This window comes from Mustelus asterias, chromosome 22 (genome assembly GCF_964213995.1).
Source record: "Mustelus asterias chromosome 22, sMusAst1.hap1.1, whole genome shotgun sequence".
Lineage (NCBI taxonomy): Eukaryota > Metazoa > Chordata > Chondrichthyes > Carcharhiniformes > Triakidae > Mustelus > Mustelus asterias.
In genome coordinates this window covers 63,707,508-63,729,365 of record NC_135822.1, presented here as the reverse complement: position 1 = coordinate 63,729,365, position 21,858 = coordinate 63,707,508, and the positions used below count along the sequence as shown (strand labels likewise).

The 21,858-nt window shown below is 42.4% G+C and overlaps 1 protein-coding gene across 2 annotated transcripts; it reads right to left on the bottom strand.

Moving 5' to 3' along the window:
* Positions 1–347: 347 nt before the first annotated feature.
* LOC144510125 (alpha-2C adrenergic receptor-like) lies at positions 348–14,296 on the bottom strand. 2 transcript variants are annotated; one of them, XM_078239475.1, is made up of 3 exons: positions 14,195–14,296; positions 9,188–9,440; positions 2,858–4,920 (listed from the first exon to the last, which is right to left on the bottom strand). In XM_078239475.1, exons 1-3 carry the CDS (start codon positions 14,252–14,254, stop codon positions 4,502–4,504), a joined length of 732 nt encoding a protein of 243 aa, XP_078095601.1. In that variant the 5' UTR covers positions 14,255–14,296; the 3' UTR covers positions 2,858–4,501. The 2 variants fall into 2 exon arrangements, with proteins under 2 accessions (XP_078095600.1, XP_078095601.1); XM_078239474.1 differs by lacking the exons at positions 2,858–4,920; positions 9,188–9,440 and adding an exon at positions 348–1,767 and having other exon boundaries at positions 14,195–14,269.
* Between the last annotated feature and the right edge of the window lie 7,562 nt (positions 14,297–21,858).

Below are 21,858 nucleotides of genomic sequence, written 5' to 3'. Positions count from 1 at the left end.
GTGTGGCGTTGGTCTCTGTGGTTGAGTAGAAATGGGAAGTAATATTACAGGAGTACAGACAAGGGATGACGCTAATATTCTGCATTCCTTTGCAGTGAGGATCAATTTCCAGCCTTCTTAGAATGGCTAAGGGCGAAAGAGCATTTGTCCTTGTCTGTGCAAAAAGGCGAGAGTTAGTATGGTCAGGGTGTAAAAATTTTACAAAAGTTTCCTCATTCTAATCGACACATTCTGCTCCCCTTTATCAAGCTACTGAGCACTTAATATATATTTGTAATCAGCCAACAGACATATCACTTTGTGGCGTTTCCTTTCAACAACAGCTCATTTATTTCGTTACTTCGAAAGAACATCCGTTTTGATAAGACATTCGTACAGTTGCATGCCATTTAGTTTGAAAATTTTATTTTGGTTTAAAATGAACTTTCTACAATAACTCCCGCTGTAACTGATCCGTCTTGAGACCTGCCGACTAGACTCGGTAGAGAGATCTTGTCTGTTCTCGGCAAAGGATCTTTTTGAAAGCTCTTCTGAAATCCTGGTTGAATATGGTGTAGATGACGGGGTTCAGGGAACTATTGCAATATCCGATCCAGAAGAAGAATTTGAAGATTACAGGTGGGACTGAACATGTCGCCGGGCAGATGGCAGTCAGACTATAGGAGAAGAAAAAGGGGAACCAACATAGAACAAAAACGCCAATAACTACAGATAAAACAAACGTGAAGCGTTTTTCCCTGTTCTGGATAGCCTTCCTCCTGATTGTACTTGGCGTCCGAGACTTCTGTCGGCTCACAAAATGCTCTTCTCTTGTACAGTTCGAGTTGTTCTCATCCGGCGCTTGGCTGGTGGAGCCGAGCGAATCATTCTGCTTCAGTCTGCTTGAACATTCTCCTTGACCCTCTTTGTCCTTGGACTTGGTCTCCTTCTCCTGCCAATTGGGACTGGAGGGTGATCCTTGCTCCGCGAGTCGTTGCTTCTTGGAGCCGGTGGCGCTGAGCCCTTCCATCTTTCTGTTGCCGGGTGCCTGCCTTGTCCTCTGCTTGGCCACCTGGTAAATCCTCAGATAAACCAGAATCATGATGACACAAGGAGCGAAGAAAGACCCAATGCATGAAGATAAGATGTACCATTTCTCGTCATTCAGGCGACACACGGGTATCTCGTCTTCGCCAAGATTTTTGTCCATTGAGATTAGCGGCGGGAAGGAAATAACTCCAGCAATGAGCCAGACGGTCAGAATCACACACCGGATTCTTCTAGGTGTTCGTTTGGAGTTGTACTGGATGGCTTGGGTTACTGACCAGTATCTATCCAGACTTATCGCACACAGGTGGACAATAGAAGAAGTACAAAACAAGACATCTAGCGCCAAATAAATTTCGCACCAAATCTTCTTAAAGTACCAATAGCCCATCAATTCGTTGGCCAGAGAAAAAGGCATCACCAAAGTGGCCACCAAAATATCTGCGGCAGCCAAAGAGACGAGGAAGAGGTTCTGAGGGGCTTGCAATGACCTGCTGGTCAGCACAGCAATGATAACCAGCACGTTCCCAATGATTGTGAACACTATAATGAAGGTGATAGCAGTGGCGATACCTGCCGTGGTTCGAGGGGTATAGGGCAGTGAGAAGAGGCGTTCCCCCAAAACGTTGGGTTGGCTCGCGTTGCAGAGGAAGGTGCCGTTGCCGCGAAATGTCGAGCAGTCCACCGATGCCATCGCCCTTCCTTTTAGCCTCTGGTCACTTAGCATTCGCCTTGAGCAGCCTGTAGTTCAAATGAATCAGACTGCGGCTTCCCTGAAACACGGCCATAACCCGAATGAAATAATAAAGTTCTCACCCTAACGTTAATTTCTTGCTGTACTTTTCCATCGGAATAAATATTCTGATCTATTCTGACATATATATCCTGCAAAACTATCTTATTGGAAATCACTTGGAGGAAGCGGCAGTGCTGCAGTCAGCAGCTGTTTCTATTTAAAAAGGCTCTGAATATTTTGCTTTTGACTTTATCTGTCGTGTGCTTTCACTATGACAAACGTCCCACAGCTTTTGTTGCATTTGGTTCTGTCTCGCTCTGTTCCCACACAACTCAGCCAGCTGCATTTAAAAGGGAGCATCGCTCCTTACACAGCTCTGAACACAAACGTAAGAGATCACGTTACTTTGTCCTCGCTACCCTCCTGCCTTTCGGTGCCCCCAAAACCGACATCCTTAAACAGCGTCAACAGAAATGCAGTCTGCGCCGTCATGTTATAATGTTTTCTCGATCGGAAACAGCTATCAAGAACTTGAAAAAATATTCAAATCAACATATAATTATTAACCTTATATTCTCGTACAGAGGCAGCACGGTGGCACCGTGGTTAGCACTGCTGCCTCACAGCGCCAGGGCCCTCAGTTCGATTCCTGGCTTGGGTCACTGTCTGTGTGGAGTCTGCCCGTTCTCCCCGTGTCTGCATGGGTTTCCTCCAGGTTCCTCCCGCAGTCCGAAAGACGTGCTGGTTAGGTGCATTGGCCGTGCTAAATTCTACCTCAGTGTACCTGAACAGGCGCTGGAGTGTGGTGACTAGGGGATTTTCACAATAACTTCATTGCAGTGTTAATGTAAGCCTGCTTGTGACTAATAAATAAATTTTAAAAGCAGTTTTGTACTTCAGCATCAGTTAATGGAGCGTTGTGAAACGTAACCTCTACATTTTGTGAGTATTATTGGAGAAATCCACAACTTAAATTGCTGCCAACTTGGTTCAAGCGATACATTTCTCAGTTCTGATTCAGAGCCCCACCATAAATGTGAATTCATGGATTCTGAGGGTTCCGAGAGCACTGCATTTTTGGATTTTTTTGATTTTGATTTGATTTATTATTGTCATATGTATTGACATACAGTGAAAAGTATTGTTTCTTGCGTGCTATACAGACAAAGCATACCGTTCATAGAGAAGGAAACAGGAGAGTGCAAAATGTAGTGTTACAGTCATAGCTAGGGTGGAGAGAAAGATCAACTTAATTGCAAGGTAAGTCCATTCAAAAGTCTGACAGCAGCAGCGAAGAAGCTGTTCTTGAATCGGTTGGTACGTGACTTCAGACTTTTGTATCTTTTTCCCGAAGGAAGGTGGTGGCAGAGAGAATGTCTGGGGTGCGTGGGGTCCTTAATTATGCTGGCTGCTTTGCCGAGGCAGCGGGAAGTGTAGACAGAGTCAATGGATGGGAGGCTGATTTGCGTGATGGATTGGGCTACATTCACGACCTTTTGTAGTTCCTTGCGGTCTTGGGCAGAACAGGAGCCATACCATATGATACAACCAAAAAGAATGCTTTCTATGGTGCATCTGTAAAAGTTGGTGAGAGTTGTAGCTGACATGCCAAATTTCCTTAGTCTTCTGAGAAAGTAGAGGCGTTGGTGGGCTTTCTTAACTATAGTGTTGGCATGGGGGGACCAGGATAGGTTATTGGTGATCTGGACAGCTAAAAACATGAAGCTCTCAACCATTTCTACTTCATCCTCATTGATGTAGACAGGGGCATGAAGTCCTTACGCTTCCTGAAGTCGATGACAATCTTCTTCGTTTTGTTGACATTGAGGGAGAGATTATTGTTGCCGCACCAGTTCACTAGATTCTCTATCTCATTCCTGTACTCTGTCTCTTCGTTGTTTGAGATCTGACCCACTACGGTGGTGTCATCAGCAAACTTGAAAATTGAATTGGAGAGGAATTTGGCCGCACAGTCATAGGTGTATAAGGAGTATAGTAGGGGGCTGAGAACACAGCTTTGTGGGGCATCGGTGTTGAGAATGATTGTGGAGGCGGTGATGTGCTTTCTTTTGGATGAGTTGTTAAACCATGTCTACCCAGTTAAAGATACATCTTAGGGAGTCCAGAACTATCAATATAAAATAGTTGGTAACAAATGAAATGAGGAATTCAGGGGAATCTTCTTTACCAAGACAGTGCTGAAAATGTGAAACTTTCTATCACAGGTGAATTGCATCAGTGTATTAAACTTGAACCAAGGGAAGTACATGAGGGAGAGAGTGCTATGAATGTGGAACTTGCTATTACATGGAGTGGTTGAGGTGAATGGCATTGATGTGTTTATGCTAAAGCTAGCTAAGTTAGATGGAGGAAGGGACAGATGGAGATGTGTAACAGGGTGAAAGGTAGGAAGAGAAAATACTGTAAATTCTATGTAATTCTGAAAATGTTCTAGGTGAAAAATCACATGTTGCAAAATTTCCAGTCATAGCTGATGTGATGTGACTGTTGTGCAGTGAAGCAGAGGAAAATATTTCTTGGAAAAAATATTTTTTTCATATTTTACAGGTTTGAGCGAGAGGGAAATGAGGATGAGAGACTTGCGTCTTTGCTTCATTGAAAAGAATTGACCTTTAATTTTCAATAAGCCGTTACCTCGATATCTCATCAGGTGCAGAATGACCTATACACAACCAGCCCACCCTTCATAGTTTAAGACAATGGCAAGTTACTTCCTTTTCACTTTTTGATAACCTTATTCTTAGTGTTTACAACTGAAAGTGTGATAAGCATCTGTGCTGCATAATAGGTAGCTGCAATCATTCCAGAGTTGTACACGGGAAAGCAATACATGCTGACAGCATAGGTGAAATCAGATACTATAAGAAGCATTCCACCAATAGTACCAAACAATTTTATCCAAGACCAGTGCTGATTGAAGAGTGTCCCAGCACCAGCACGCCAGGCCATAGTTCCAATTAAACCGATGTAGATGTAGGCTGTCCACTGGAAGGGCTTTTGATCCCAGAGGCATCTGTTGAGGAACAGCAAGTATATTGTGCCAACAATCACCAGGAAAAAGCCTGCCAGCAGGTTTAAAGGTTTTGCACCAAACATCCAGATGTAGAAAACATGTGCCAGGCCAAACATGGAGTCTCCTGAAACAATGGAATAAACAATTTTCTGTAAATACGTTCATTCCATCCTCTTAATTTTCTACATATGTGATGCCTTTGCACACCATCTTTCTCTGAAACTTCTATGTATCTGCGACTTCTAAACTCCTGTTTACCTAAATCATTGCATTTTCCATTTGTTTTTGCTATTTTTGCCTCTTTTCCTGAAACATCTCTTGTACATGACCAGATGGCTGTCCTTCACTTGAGTAGGGATGGTTAATACTATCCCAGCAGAGTCTGATGCAGTCCTTGTTTGATATCCGAACAAGGTATAGTTTCCACCTGGTTCTATTAGATGGTGATCTTCCAATGATTTGGAAGCCTAACTAATTTTTCTCTCCTTGGGTCAAAGAATGCTGAGGCCATTTGTTACATCCAACTGCTTTCTCGGCTGAGATCAGTCGCAACAACAAAGACTAGCTAGCAAACCTCACGCTTTCTGGTTTATAAAGCTGTTCAGCTAGCTGATGTCTTTATGCATCAGGGAAATACTGCAATTGACTTTAAATGCACATCACTTCCAGTAGCTGCCCAATTCAATATACTTCACCGAGCATTATCAGAAAAGTTTTGACTTTGAGCCACCTAAAGAAATGTTTATATCAGGATTGAGAAGCATTGCGAATGGTGTCTCTTTGGGCCAACAAGCACTTGAGGCTATTCTGATTACAGATGCTATCTGACCTGTTTGTAGCATTTTCTACTAGTATTACAAATATTCAGGGAGGTGACTAAAAGCTTGGTGATTGAGGTATGTTTTAAGTAGCATGTTAAAGGAGAAGTTTAGGATGCAAATTCCAGAGATTGCTGCTGAGACAGCTGAAGGCATGGCAGACAGTGGAACAATGAAAACTGAGAGTCAGGATGATACCAAAAGAGGCAAAGATCTCAAAGGGCTGTATGTCGCTCCACAGATAAGTTGGCCATTGTGGGTTTTAAACAGAAGGATAAAAACAGTAAGCAATGGTGATGGATGAGCAGGAATTGGTGTTGAGTTACTATACAGACAATAGAGCTCCAGGCAAGCTCAAGCTTTTGGAAGCTGTTGGTTAGGAGGTGGCAAGGAAAGCATTGGAATAGTCAGTCTGTAGGTAACAGCAACATGGTTGCAAATATCAGCAGTAGATGGTCTGAGATATGGGTGGAGGTGGACAAAAATATGTGGTGAAAAGAGGAGATCTTGATGAAGGAGAGGGTACAGCATTAGAATCTCATAAAAGTATCAAACATGTCACCAAATTTGTGAAAAGTCTGTATCAGTCTCAAACAGTGGTCATAGACACCAACATGATCATCCTCGAAGACAGAGAGTGTTTGGAAGTGGCTAAAGACAGTAGCTTTCTTCTTCTTCTCAATATTCAAGCCCATGGTCCCACAATCCATTTTATGGAAATGTTTTTTCTGAATCTGCTTCTTTTTGGTTGAGTTTTATTTTTAAAAATTATAACCCTTTGTTCGTTTAATTTCATTATTTTAAATATCTCAACCCAAGTCAAGTCACTCCCGAACTATTTATCTTTAGGGACTATCAATTACATCTCCTTCAACTTTTGTCATGGAGGTCAAATTGAAACTGGAGCTCTCCCCGCCAACATTCCCCCCCCCCGACCCCTCACTCTAACAAAATCATTCCTGAAACCCTAAAGGACCTAAAGAGAGAGCTAAGAAGAGCCAGGAGGGGACATGAGAAGTCTTTGGCAGGTAGGATCAAGGAAAACTCTAAAGCTTTCTATAGGTATGTCAGGAGTAAAAGAATGACTAGGGTAAGATTAGGGCCAGTCAAGGACAGTAGTGGGAAGTTGTGCGTGGAGTCCGAAGAGATAGGAGAGGCGCTAGATGAATATTTTTCATCAGTATTCACACAGGAAAAAGACAATGTTGTCGAGGAGAATACTAGTGGACTAGACGGGATTGAGGTTAATAAGGAGGAGGTGTTAGCAATTCTGGAAAGTGTGAAAATAGATAAACCCCTGGGCCAGATGGGATTTATCCGAGGATTCTCTGGGAGGCTAGGGAGGAGATTGCAGAGCCTTTGGCTTTGATCTTTATGTCATCATTGTCTACAGGAATAGTGCCAGAAGACTGGAGGATAGCAAATGTTGTCCCCTTGTTCAAGAAGGGGAGTAGAGACAACCCTGGTAATTATAGACCAGTGAGCCTTACTTCTGTTGTGGGCAAAGTTTTGGAAAGGATTATAAGAGATAGGATTTATAATCATCTAGAAAGGAATAATTTGATTAGGGATAGTCAACACGGTTTTGTGAAGGGTAGGTCATGCCTCACAAACCTTATTGAGTTCTTTGAGAAGGTTACCAAAGAGGTGGATAAGGGTAAAGCAGTTGATGTGGTGTATATGGATTTCAGTAAAGCGTTTGATAAGGTTCCCCACAGTAAGCTATTGCAGAAGATACGGAGGCATGGGATTGAGGGTGATTTAGCAGTTTGGATCAGGAATTGGCTAGCTGTAAGAAGACAGAGGTTGGTGGTTGATGGGAAATGTTGATCCTGGAGTTCAGTTAATAGTGGTGTACCACAAGGATCTGTTTTTCAGCCACTGCTGTTTGTCATTTTTATAAATGACCTGGATGAGGGTGTAGAAGGATGGGTTAGTAAATTTGCGGATGACACTAAAGTCGGTGGAGTTGTGGACAGTGCGGAAGGTTGTTGTAGGTTACAGAGGGACATAGATAAGCTGCAATGCTGGGCTGAGAGGTGGCAAATGGAGTTTAATGCGGAAAAGTGTGAAGTGATTCACTTTGGAAGGAGTAACAGGAATACAGAGTACTGGGCTAATAGTAAGATACTTGGTAGTGGGATGAGCAGAGAGATCTCGGTGTCCATGTGCATAGATCCCTGAAAGTTGGCACCCAGGTTGATAGGGTTGTTCAGAAGGCGTACGGTGTGTTCGCTTTTATTGGTAGAGGGATTGAGTTTCGGAGCCAGGAGGTCATGTTGCAGCTGTACAAAACTTTGGTACGGCCACACTTGGAATATTGCGTACAGTTCTGGTCGTCGCATTATAGGAAGGATGTGGAAGCATTGGAAAGGGTGCAGAGGAGATTTACCAGGATGTTGCCCGATATGGTGGGAAGCTCTTATGAGGAAAGGCTGAGGGACTTGAGGCTGTTTTCGTTAGAGAGAAGAAGGTTAAGAGGTGACTTAATAGAGGCATACAAGATGATCAGAGGATTAGATAGGGTGGACAGTGAGAGCCTTTTTCCTCGGATGGTGATGGCTAGCACGAGGGGACGTAGATTTAAATTGAGGGGTGATAGATATAGGACAGATGTCAGAGGTAGGTTCTTTACTCAGAGAGTAGTAAGGGTGTGGAATGCCCTGCCTGCAACAGTAGTGGACTTGCCAACATTAAGGGCATTTAAATGGTCACTGGATTAACATATGGATGATATTGGAATAGTGTAGGTGAGATGGGCTTTAGATTGGTTTCACAGGTCGGCGCAACATTGAGGGCCGAAGGGCCTGTACTGCGCTGTAATGTTCTATGTTAAAAGTTGGCAGCACGGCGGCACAGTGGTTAGCCTCACAGTGCTAGGGACCCAGTGCAGCGTCCTTGTTAGTGTAGAGGATATATCCCCGCCTGTCAAGCGAGCGACCCGGGTTCAATTCCCCGTTGGGGAGCTGCCATGTTCCATGACAGCACCGTGACGGTGTCTGTTTTAGGGGATTGGGTCACTGTCTGTGTGGAGTTTGCATGGGTTTCCTCCCCATGTTTGCATGAGTTTCCTCCGGGTTTTCCGGTTTCCTCCCACAGTCTGAAAGACGCGCTGGTTAGGTGCATTGACCTGAACAGGCGCCAGAATGTGGCGACTATGGGGATTTCACAGTAACTTAATTGCAATGTTAATGTAAGCCTTACTTGTGACTAATAAATAAACTTTACTTTTTACCCAGGTTCAATTCTGGCCTTGGGTGACTGTGTGGAGTTTGCATGTTCTCCCTGTGTCTGTGTGGGTTTCCTTCGGGTGCTCCAGTTTCCTCCCACAACCCAAAGATGTGCAGGTTAGTTGGATTGGCCATGCTAAAATTGCCTGAGGTTATGGGGATAGGATGGAGGGAAGGGACTGGAAGAGATACTCTTTCTAAGAGTGGCTGCAGTCTCAATGGGCCGGATGGTCTTTTTCTGCACTGAACGGATCCTATAGTTCTCTGATTCTGAATGAAATAAGTAAATGTGCAACATTGTTTGTGTTAATTGCAAACCTTTCTTCTGTTTTCCCACACTTACCATGAAAGTGATACAGCTGTGTCGAAGTCGTGCGGAAGATATCCCCTGCAGCTGAAAATAGGAGTCCGGCAATGAGCTTTCGAGTTTTGGAGTGTGTGCACTTATTTATTCCATGGGTCAAAATGTACGTACACAGAAACAAAATAGGCAAGCATTTGAGGAAGGCCTTCATCCACAAGGGGCAGGAAGACTGCGGTGCCAATACAAAATAAATACAGACACTCAGCAGGAAGGGGATGAACCTGCACAGCTCCTTCAATAAGAAACAAAAAAATGGTTTGTTAGATTTGGAGGAAAAGACTAAAAGCAGCACAATTTCGGAGGTGGTTTCTGATATTTTGCTACAAATGAACCAAATGCATCACCAATGAGTGATATTTCAGCTCTGGGGATAACCAAAGAATTACGGAGCATTAGTCATTGTTCTGTTCTCCATTCTTATCAAACATGTTGAAAATTGTTCTGCCTCCAGTTTTCTCCCCTGTTTAACAAGATACAGATTCCTCCAAGGGGGTATACTTTCATTGGTATGGTGCCAGCAGCTTTCCACCATCTTAAGGAAATGGTGATTTTACGAGATGCAAGTTTAAACAGCAATATTGCCATGGTGATACACCACAGGGTCACAGCCAAACCTTACCCCTGCAGCTTTCCATGCTATTTCCTTTTCCATCATGAATATCTGAGGCCAAACTGTAGAACCTGAACTGGCACTCATGCCAAGATCAGCTAATCTGACCGTTTGTTATTCTGTGTGGTTCAGTATTACACTAAGCCAAGTATTTAATCCATCAAACTGGATCTTATTGTTTTAAAAGTAAAATAAGTGTCGTTCAGCAAACCAGTGTTGTTTTCAGATACGCTTTGCCACATTATAGTAAGGCACCGATTTGCATCAACGTTCCTCTTATGGAAAGTCAAACAAAATATGATTTGAAGAAAAGAAAAGTGGTTAATTAGAGGAGAGGTCAAGCTCAGGAACCCCCAAAATTCTGGTTATCAAAATTCTGGTTATCTAACCAAATCAGTCACTCACAGTGTGGATCGGGGACAGCACAAACAGCACCACCACCTGTTGACATCCGTTAGTTACACTGTGTTGCCTTCAATGATTGATACAAGTCAAAGTAAGAAGAACCTAAATAATGATATTCCTCCACGGTTTCCAGTGAAACTGTTTCATGCAGATCTGCTTATTTCTGCCTGCAGACAAGTTTTTGCTTGTACAGCAATCCTGCTTCAGTGGGAGGACACCAAAGAAGGGATTAGTTCCTTCTAAATTGGCTGCCTCCACAAGGCTGGACAAGTTATGACAGCTCAGGTGGATTGCAAATATTGCAAAGAAATATGAGAAAGCAAAAAGTAATTTCAAAGGTTCAAAGTTAAAATTTTGTTGATAACATATTTATGTTTCTAGAGAAGGTTTTTAACAACAGATTATGAGATACCAGATGTTCTATTTCCTACAATAACTAATGAATTGTGTGGTGTATAAATGGAACACAAGAAACAGTAAAAATCCCAGATTAGATTCTCATTCTGTGATGACTTTGTTTCTCCTCGGTCAAGTAGCAGTGGGATATGAAAATTCACCTCAGTGCATCTGGGTTGGAGAAGGAAAATCAGCCGAACTGTGACCCATTATCTCGGATGTGGTTCTGAAGCACGTTCTATTTCTGTGCTGCTGGTTTATTTTTGTGCAACTGTGTAGGGTTGATCCAAAGTTTTGTGTCATTCAGTGCACACAAAAAGGAGGCATCATTGCCAGCAAAATCCTCTTGTCAATTATTGCAATTTCTTTCTCTGCCATTTAATCTCTAATAGAATACACTCTCTTTCTGCACATGTAGGTGGTCTGGATGATCATTATTTTACAGCATCACTTGCTTATCCAGCTCTCTGGCTTGTGAGCAAAATCTTTGTTTAACTCCTGTATATCTTTGACGGTTGTGAGGTGCGAGGCATGTCTGATTGCACAAAATCTGAGCCTCTGGTTTTTCTAATTGAAAACTGAAAGCACCCAGTGATTGGTTGGTTGGGAAGAGTTTTGCCATAGTTGTCTTGGCCAATGCCTGGGGACTTATTTTAGAAAGTGTGCTTGTGTGGATGTTTGAGAATATATTCAGATTATATTGTGTAGTTCCTATTTTGAAGGATCTGAGGCCTGTTGTGCTGGATAGTATTATCAAGCATTTTCAGCACAGAAACAGGCCATTCAGCCCACAGGTCTATGCTGGTGTTTGTGTTCCTCCTGGGCTCCTTCCAACCCTTCTTCATCCAACCCGATCGAGATACCTTTCTGTTATTTTCTCCCTCTTGTGTTTATCTAGCTTCCCCTTAAATCTATCTAAGCTAGCTGCCTTAAATACTTATTGTGGTATTGAATTCTACTTTCAAACCACTCTGGGTAAAGAAGTTTCTCTTGAATTTCTTGTTGGATTTATTAGTAACTATCTTATACTTATGGCCCTGAGTACTGATCTCCACCATAATTGTAAACATGTTCACAAGGTCCACTCTGTTAAATCCTTTCAAAATCATAAAAAGCTCCATTAAGTCATATTTCAGTCACTTTTCTAGAGAACAGAGTCAGAACCTGTTCAATCTATTCTGACAAGCGTAATCTCACAGTTTAGTTCCTTATAAATTTTTTTTTGCTTTTTTAATATGGAACCAAAACAGTTCACAGTATTGCAAAGACAGTCCAACCAAGGTTCTCTGAAACAGCAGTTAGCATTCCTGCCTCACAGCGCCAGGGACCTGGGTTCAATTCAGGAATTTGCATACTCACCCTGCGTCTTTGCAAGTTTCCTCTGGGTGCTCTGGACACCTCTGTCCTAGCTGGAGACAATACACATCTCTTTAACCTGTGCTTAACCCTCTCTCCACTCACATTGTCTGTACTTTTAAGACTTGATTACCTGTAAAGACTCGCATTCCAACCATTATTTTGTAAATTGAGTTTGTGTCTTCATATGCCCTGCTTGTGAACAGAACTCCCACTTACCTGACGAAGGAGCAGCGCTCCAAAAGCTAATGGCTTTTGCGACCAAATAAACCTGTTGGACTTTAACCTGGTGTTGTGAGACTTCTTACTGTGCTCTAGACAGTCCAAAGATGTGCAAATTAGGGAGGTTGGCCATGGTAAATGTGCAGTGTTATGAGGATAGGGTAGAGGAGAGGGCATGGGTGGGATGCTTTTTTGGAGAGTCGGTGCAGACTTGATGGGCTGGAAGGCCTTTTTCTGCACTGTAGTGATTCTATGGTTCTAGATTTGAATACCAGTGCTTTTTTTAAAAAAAAAATAGCCTTATTGACTTGTATGGCTATTTTTTATAGAACCATAGAACCATAGAAAATTACAGCTCAGAAACAGGCCTTTTGGCCCTTCTTGTCTGTGCCGAACCATTTTATGCCTAGTCCCACTGACCTGCACTTGGACCATATCCCTCCACACCCCTCTCATCCATGAACCCATCCAAGTTTTTCTTAAATGTTAAAAGTGATCCCGCATTTACCACTTTATCCGGCAGCTCATTCCACACTCCCACCACTCTCTGCGTGAAGAAGCCCCCCCTAATATTCCCTTTAAACTTTTCTCCTTTCACCCTTAACCCATGCCCTCTGGTTTTTTTCTCCCCTAGCCTCAGCGGAAAAAGCCTGCTTGCATTCACTCTATCTATACCCATCAAAATCTTATACACCTCTATCAAATCTCCCCTCAATCTTCTACGCTCCAGGGAATAAAGTCCCAACCTATTCAATCTCTCTCTGTAACTCAGCTTCTCAAGTCCCGGCAACATCCTTGTGAACCTTCTCTGCACTCTTTCAATCTTATTTACATCCTTCCTGTAACTAGGTGACCAAAACTGTACACAATACTCCAAATTCGGCCTCACCAATGCCTTATATAACCTTACCATAACACTCCAACTTTTATACTCGATACTCCGATTTATAAAGGCCAATGTACCAAAGGCACTCTTTACGACCCTATCCACCTGTGACGTCACTTTTAGGGAATTCTGTACCTGTATTCCCAGATCCCTCTGTTCAACTGCACTCTTCAGAATCCTACCATTTACCCTGTACGTTCTTCTTTGGTTTGTCTATGATTTGTTTCTGTACACCCAGATCCCTCTGCTCCTCAGTTGCATTAATTTTCTGTGGCATTTGTTTCTTATTCTCCCTGCCACAATATACCACCTCACACTTAACCTATATCGAAGTTGATTTGCCAATTACACACCTTTTCCTGCAACTGTTGCAGGTATATATGATCCTTGGCACTCTTTCAGCTGGAGAAGGGTTTGTAACTTATGCCACAATATCCAGTAACAGAATTACACAGCCTCAGTGTCGTTATAAGAAAGAAACAGAAAGGCAAAATTAAATCTGAAAAGTAGAAAGGGGCAAGATCATAAAAATAGAGAAAGGCGAGTGTCAGAATCACCCATGCTTAATAGTATTATTCCAAACACAATACTCAATTTGGAACTAGAAAAACACTCTGATGTTTACTGTGTATCAAATCCAGTTCCAAAGAAGGGATGCTTAAGTTTATTGCATCAGATTTAGGAAATTAATCTAACCTTTTTTCTGTCACAAACTAATGGTTCTACACTGTTAGATATTTTAAGGACAAAGTATAGATGAAAGCGAACAGACCTGTTGGGAATTTCAAGTTCAGTTGCCCTCTTCTTACTGAACTTGCTTGATGTATACTCAAGTGTGGCATGCTTGGCACAGTAACAATTCTTCATCAGTGAGCCTTCCGGTGGATGTAGGCAGGCAATTCAACCATGGAAGGCATCAATAGGCAAGCCTGACCCTTTCCAAGTATCTGCTCTTTTTACGAGCAAATTTCTTTTTGTTGAAAGATGGAATCTATGTTGTTGTGTGTTTCAATGAGCTGGCACTATATTAACATTGCTCCTGATCCCTCACTGCTGACTGAAGTGAAACAAAATGTGTGAATAAAGTGATTTAACTTCAAAAAGGACTTACCATGAAGGTACCTGAGTTCATCTCTGATAAAAGTTTGCTTTGGTACTGCTCTCCTTGCATTTTCTGGTCTGTTCAGCAAGTTGTTAAGTACTTTTTCACTGCAAGTTATGAGTCAGGTTCAAACAGGTTTGACTAGACCCTCCTTCACAGAGTGGAATGCTGGTTCACTCAACAAGTTATCACTAATTCTCTCAGCAGGTGTGTGATAGTTTCACTTGTCACATGACCCAGCTCAGCCTTTGAGAAACCCTCTTGGCTCCAGATCAAATTTAGCAGATTGTTTTTTGACTATTGGAAGTATGAATGTCTGTACACCATCACTGGAAGCCTCAGCCTGGTTTGCAATATAAGTGCTACATAGACTACTCGTTCTTGAATGATTTTAGAATATTTTTGTTCTTTTTCCTTCAAGACCATAAGACCATAAGACATAGGAGCGGAAGTAAGGCCATTCGGCCCATCGAGTCCACTCCACCATTCAATCATGGTTGATTTCAACTCCATTTACCCGCTCTCTCCCCATAGCCCTTAATTCCTCGAGAAATCAAGAATTTATCAATTTCTGTCTTGAAGACGCTCAACGTCTCGGCCTCCACAGCCCTCTGTGGCAATGAATTCCACAGACCCACCACTCTCTGGCTGAAGAAATTTCTCCTCATCTCTGTTCTAAAGTGACTCCCTTTTATTCTAAGGCTGTGCCCCCGCATCCTAGTCTCCCCTGTTAATGGAAACAACTTCCCTACGTCCATCCTATCTAAGCCGTTCATTATCTTGTAAGTTTCTATCAGATCTCCCCTCAACCTCCTAAACTCCAATGAATATAATCCCACGATCCTCAGACGTTCATCGTATGTCAGGCCTACCATTCCTGGGATCATCCGTGTGAATCTCCGCTGGACCCGCTCCGTGCCAGTATGTCCTTCCTGAGGTGTGGGGCCCAAAATTGCTCACAGTACTCCAAATGGGGCCTAACTAGCGCTTTATAAAGCCTCAGAAGTACATCCCTGCTTTTGTATTCCAAGCCTCTTGAGATAAATGACAACATTACATTTGCTTTCTTAATTACGGACTCAACCTGCAAGTTTACCTTTAGAGAATCCTGGACTAGGACTCCCAAGTCCCTTTGCACTTTAGCATTATGAATTTTGTCACCGTTTAGAAAATAGTCCATGCCTCTATTCTTTTTTCCAAAGTGTACGACCTCGCACTTGCCCACGTTGAATTTCATCAGCCACTTCTTGGACCACTCTCCTAAACTGTCTAAATCTTTCTGCAGCCTCCCCACCTCCTCAATACTACCTGCCCCTCCACCTATCTTTGTATCATCGGCAAACTTGGCCAGAATGCTCCCAGTCCCGTCATCTAGATCGTTAATATATAAAGAGAACAGCTGTGGCCCCAACACTGAACCCTGCGGGACACCACTTGTCACCGGTTGCCATTCTGAGAAAGAACCTTCAAGGGGCTTGGACATTACTGGCAAGGCCAGCTTTGATTGCATATCCTCGAAGCGCCCTTGACAAGGTGGTAAACTGCCTTCCTGAACCACTGCACTCTCTATGTAGGTATTCTCACAGTGCTGTTCAGTCAGGAGTTCCAGGATTTTGGCCCACTGGCAATGGAGGTACAGCAATATATTTTTAAATTACAATGATGTGTTATTGGCGGGGAACTTGCAGATGGTGGTGTCCCATGCAGCGGCTTCCCTTGTCCTTCCAGGTGATACAGATCTCGGGTTTAGGAGTTGCTGTAGCAAGTTATTACCATGTATCATGTAGATACATTGTGATATCTGTGTGGGTGGCAAAAGGAGGATGAATGTTCAAAATAGTGGATGAGGTGTCAATCAAACCAATTTCTTTGTTTTTGATGATGTTGAGCTTCTTGAGATGTTGGAGTTAAACTCATCCAGATAGGTATTCTGTCACTCTCCAGAGTTGTCTTGTAGTTTCGGAAAGGCTTTGGGGAGTTAGGAGGTGGCTCACTGCAGAATACCAATTTCTGACCTGGTCTTGTAGTTGCAATTTCTATGTGACTGGTCTAGTTAAATTTCTAGTCAATAGTGATTCTCTCTTGTTGGAGATAGGATCTCTCTTGTTGGAGATGGTCATTGTCTGGCAGTTGCATGATAAGAATATTACTTGCCACTTCTCAACCTAAGTGTGAATGTTGTCGAAGTCATATTGCATGCAGGCATGGACAGCTTCATTGTCACACTTCAGGAAGGATGAGAAGGCATTCGAGAGAATGCAACAAAGTTTTGTGAGAATGCTTCCAGGGATGAGCAACTTCAGTTATGTAGAAAGATTGGAGAAGCTGGGACTGTTCTCCTTAAGATTTGATAGAGGTAATCAAAATCATGTAGTCTATACAACTTAAATAGGGTGAAACTGTTCCCATTGGTGGAAGGTTCGTGAACCAAAAGAAACAAATCTAAGGTCATTGGGGCAGCACAGTGGTTAGCACTGCTGCTGCACAGCACCAGGGACCCAGGTTCGATTCCCGGCTTAGGTCACTGTGTGGAGTTTGCATGTTCACCCGGTGGGTTTCCTCCGGGTGCTCTGGTTTCCTCCCACATTCTGAAAGACTTGCTGGTTAGGTGAATTGACCCGAACAGGTGCCGGAGTGTGGCGACTAGGAGAATTTCACAGTAACTTAATTGTGGTGTTAATGTAAGCCTTACTTGTGACTAATAAATAAACTTTTACTTTAAAAAAAAAGAAACATTGCCGATATGAAAAAAAAAATAATGCAACCAGTGATTAGGATCTGGAATGCAGTGTGATGAAGGCAGATTCAGTCGAGGCATCCAAATGGGAATTGGATCAGAAATATCTAAACAGGAAAAACACTCAGGGCTATGAAGAAAAGGCGGGGCGGGTGAGTGGGTTTATTGGCACTTTTGCAGAGAACCAACATGGGCCCTATGGGCCAAATGGCCTCCTGTGCTGTAACCATTCTATGATTCTATGAAGAATTGCTGACCATATGATAGAGGGAAGGTTTTGGATAACGTAGCTGAAGCTAGTTGTGCTGAGGACAATATTGAGTAACTCATGTGGCAGTGTTCCAAGACTGAGATAATTGGCTCCTAACGACCATAACAATCTTTCTTTGTTCGAGGTTTGACTCCCTCCACTGGAGAGCTCCTTGCGACCACTCTCGGTCAGATGCTGCCTTAATATCATGGACAGTCATTCTTGCTTCACCTTTGGAATTCAGCTTTTTTGTCCATGTTTGGACTGGGGCTAATAATTGAGAGTCGGCTGATGTAATCGTAATTGGCCAGTTTGAATCATCTTGTGTTATGTGGACAGGACCTACTGAAGCAATTTTCCACTTTGTCAGAGAGATGCCAGGGCTCGTTCTGTAGCACAAGTCTTCAGAATTAAAGCCTGATGTCAGAGCCACAGACTTTGCTGATCCTATTCTTGATATTATGTGGAGTAAATCCAATTCACTGAAGACTGATATCTCAGACATTGAGAATTTCAGGGGAGGCAGAAATGGATCATCCACTCAGCACCTCTGGATGAAGATGATTGCAATTGCTTCAACTTTATCTTTTGCTCTCGTACTGGCCTCTGCCATCACAGAGGATGGTATGTTCATGGAGCCTCGCTTCCTGTTAGTTGTTACTTGTCCACCAGCATTCACATTGAATGTGACAGGAATGCAGAGCTTTGATCGATTTTTGGTTGCGGGATTGTTTAGTTCTGTCTCTAGCATACTGTTTCTACTGTTTAATATACATGTAGTCTTGTGTTGCAGCTTTTGGGCTGCTCTTAGTCTGACCTTCTTGGTTTACCGTGCACTGAACTAGGATGGATCCCAGTTTCAGAACTTGGCCAACTTTGTCAGTAGTGGTAATATTGAACCACTCTTGATGATGGGCATTGAAGTACCACATATTGAGTACATTCTGTGCCCTTGCTGCCTTTAGTGTTTCTTCCAAGTGTGGTTTTGCATGAAGGAGCGCTGATAGATCAGCTAAACATGGCAGTAGGTAGTCCCTTAGCAGGAGGTTTATTTGCCCATGTTTGAACTGATGCCATCAGGTTTCACTGGGTCTGGAATCAATGTTGCGGACTCCCAGGACCACTCCATCCCTACTGTACAAGACTGTGCTGCATATACATAGAAGTGATGATGAAAGAGATTAAACATGACCATAAGGTTGATTCTGTGAGTATCATTATATCAGGCTATTGTTTGATGTGTATGCAGTATGCTGTCCCAGTTTTGGCACAAGTTCACTGATGTTAGTGAGGAGTCAAGTGGGTAAAGTGTGCCTTTGTTGTATCTGAATCTAGGTCAGCACCTGGTTTTATACTAAGTATAATTTTGCATAGCTTGCGACTGAATGGCTTGCTGTGGAAGTTCAGACGGAAGTTAATGATCAGGTACATTTAAAAGCCAAAGAAAAATTTATTTTATTCATGACAACACATTGCTCTGAACAAAAGACACAATTTCATTCTTGACTAAGCATCACAGAAAAGATAACATTCCTGTCACATGACGCAGTGCTGGATAACAAAATTTAACAAGTGCACAGATAATAACATGAAAAAGGACAAGAGGTTGAAAATCCCAAAATGTTAGAAAAGGCTGAAGTCAAATATATCACATTTGTGGTTTCTCCTGTTGCATGAACCCATGAAACTAAAAAAAAGGAAAACATCAGGAAAGTGCGTTGAACCCTCAGAGTGTGAAAAGGTGCACAAGACAATTGGATCTCAAGAATGGAGCGGTCATCTGGTAATAAGTTGGCTAATGCATTTTCATCTGACTGCACCAGCACACCCTGGAGCCACAGCTGCCTATAAATAGATTGTTTTTGTGCTATAATTTCTCAACTTTTATTCCCTGTTCTCCTGAAGGTGTAGATTTATGTTGGGGTCCATTTCACAGTTGCTCACAATCTGTAACTATCTTTCCCAATGGCCATTCTTGTGAGGTTTGGGAATGATTGTCTGCAGGCTACTCGATCATGAAACATATCATAGCTGAGTCAGATTGTGTCCTCATTCAGTCTCCACATATGTGCACTTTGGGCTGCACAGTGGCACAGTGGTTAGCACTGCTGCCTCACAGCACCAGGGACCCAGGTTCGATTCCCAGCTTGGGTCATTGTCTGTGTGGAGTCTGCGCATTCTCCCCGTGTCTGCATGGATTTCCTCTGGGTGCTCCGGTTTCCTCCCACAGTCCGAAAGACGTACTGGTTCGGTGCATTGGCTAAATTCTTCAGTGTACCTGAACAGGCGCTGGAGTGTGGCGACTAGAGGATATTCACAGTAATTTCATTGCAGTGTTAATTCAAACCTACTTGTGCCACTAATAAATAAATTTATACTTAACTTTCCAACATGATAATGAATCGACCCTGGTTGATTTTCCTCCTCCCCAGCCCAGGGATACAGATAAATAAGCCAGTATCACAAATCATGAACGCTCCGCCCCAGTTGTTTGTGCATGCATAGAAAGCACTCACTAACAAATATTTGGTGATTTATAACTTTGTGTTTGTATCTTTCATTCCTCCCAATCGGCATTGTAATCTTTTTCTTATGCTTGTGACTGAAGCTAATGCACTGTATTAATTCTTTCCAGCTGACAGCTTTCTAGTTATAAATAGAAGGCAGATATTGCGATGCTGATCATAGCACAGGTCCTTCATGCTGTGTCTTCAACAGCTAAATGCTACTTCTGGTAGGTCTTGTGTTCTTTATTTACTGTAAATTCATACAACGTGAAACATAACTAATACAGAGGGATAGTGAGATTGATGCTTTCACTGAAGTAGCTTACTGGAAGAAAATATATCCCATAGTTGTTCTCACATTTCTCCAGACAGTATCTCACATCAGCATTGGTACCTCTCCTTTGGATCAAATTGGACCAGAATGGTATGGTATGATGCTCCAGCCTTTCAGGGTTAATTTTGACCATAATTCCTGACATGTTGCTGCTCTTTCTTCCCACAAATTAGCCACATTTTATTGCAAAAAAGAGCCATGTCGAAGCTGATTGTCTTGCACTCATCCGGACTCTTCACAAAAATACCAATATAAGGGGAAAACAACAACTTGTGCTGTATGAACAGATGCCAATGTCAGAAATGCAGGTCCCTTTAAGATGTCAATGTCAGAAATGCAGGTCCCTTTAAGAGTAAACTAGGAGTATCTTCGGAGTGAATTGAGCATAGATGGTGTTTATGACGTTTTTTTTTCAAAGTGGGAAGTTGCTTCTGGACAAAAACAGTAGAGTGGAAGCCATTGTGTTTACTGAACTATAATAATGCAATAAAACAGTTGTGAATTATCAGAATGTCTGACCCTGTCCAATTCAGGAAATGGATAGTCACCTATATAACAGAAGACAGTGCTAATTGGTTGGTAAGTGGACTCTGATTGGCAGAGATGTTGCTATGGAGAATGCACCAGTTGATGGTGACAGTTAACTGCCAAGCATTGTTTGTAATTTAAACCAGGTAGCTTGACCCTGATCGGTTAATGCATTGCACTGAGGAATGAGACAGCGAATGGCTGTCACTTATTTTGTTCATCTGAAACAGGTTCAATGTGTGTACATTTCTTTCTGTCTACAAACAGGGCCTATTGTATTAATATGTGTAACAGCATTGCATTTATTTCTCTTCCATCTTCCATTCCAAGCACTTTTTTTTTCTGCTCCACTTCCATAGTTGCTCCCCACCCCTAAATCATGCTCCTGCTTCCAAATCCTTGATTATTTCCTCAGCAAGATGGCTATGGTTACCCCTCCCCACCCAACCTTCTTCAATTCTTCCTTAACTTTTCCTGCAATAAATTCTGAGATTTCCCCAACCCGTTCCTCCCACCCTCTGGCTTGACTGGTTAACTCCCCTCACACTCTGAGTTGGGGGTTATTTTCTTTACTGTCTTTACCTAGAGTGCTTTTTCCCCACCTACATGAATCCTGACAGCTCAATATAATGGAACTGCTATTTGTATATTTACTACAACACTTTCACCTGTAGCTGGATCTTCAGATATGGCAATGGAATTTCTACCTATTTCATGTTGCTATTCCAGGTCCCTGCTGTATATTTGCAAAATTAATCCGTATCATTGTCGGTAAAGTGATGTTGATACTTGGGTGCTATAAGAAGATGAGTAATAATTTTCAGGGCCATTGCCAGGATTCCTAAGAGATTGTTTATTTCACTTATCCATTTTACGTGTTGCATGAATTTGCATTTTCTGTCATTGTTTCTGTCCATCAGCACGAAAGGCCAGGATATCAGTGGTTAAATTGGAATTTATGTTTAATCCTTATCTTGTTGTTCTAGTGTTGTACTCACTAAAAACATTGAACAATGAATTAACCAGAAAGATAAATCAAAAGACATGGGTCCACATGTACTGCAGCTGCATGAATAAATCTGTGCAAGTACCTAGATAATAAGAGGTGAGTCCGCAAAACAACATACGAAACAGAAGCAAGAATAGGCCACATAGCTCTTTCCCTGCGACTGCTGGTCCCACTTTTTCTTGCCTATGGCCCTTCACTACCTCTCTGCAGTCACATTTAAAATGGTGGCTGTAATATATATTTTTAATGCATGAAATCTTGACTCACAGGCTCCAAGGCTTCTTGAGCTGTTTGACTACACCATTACA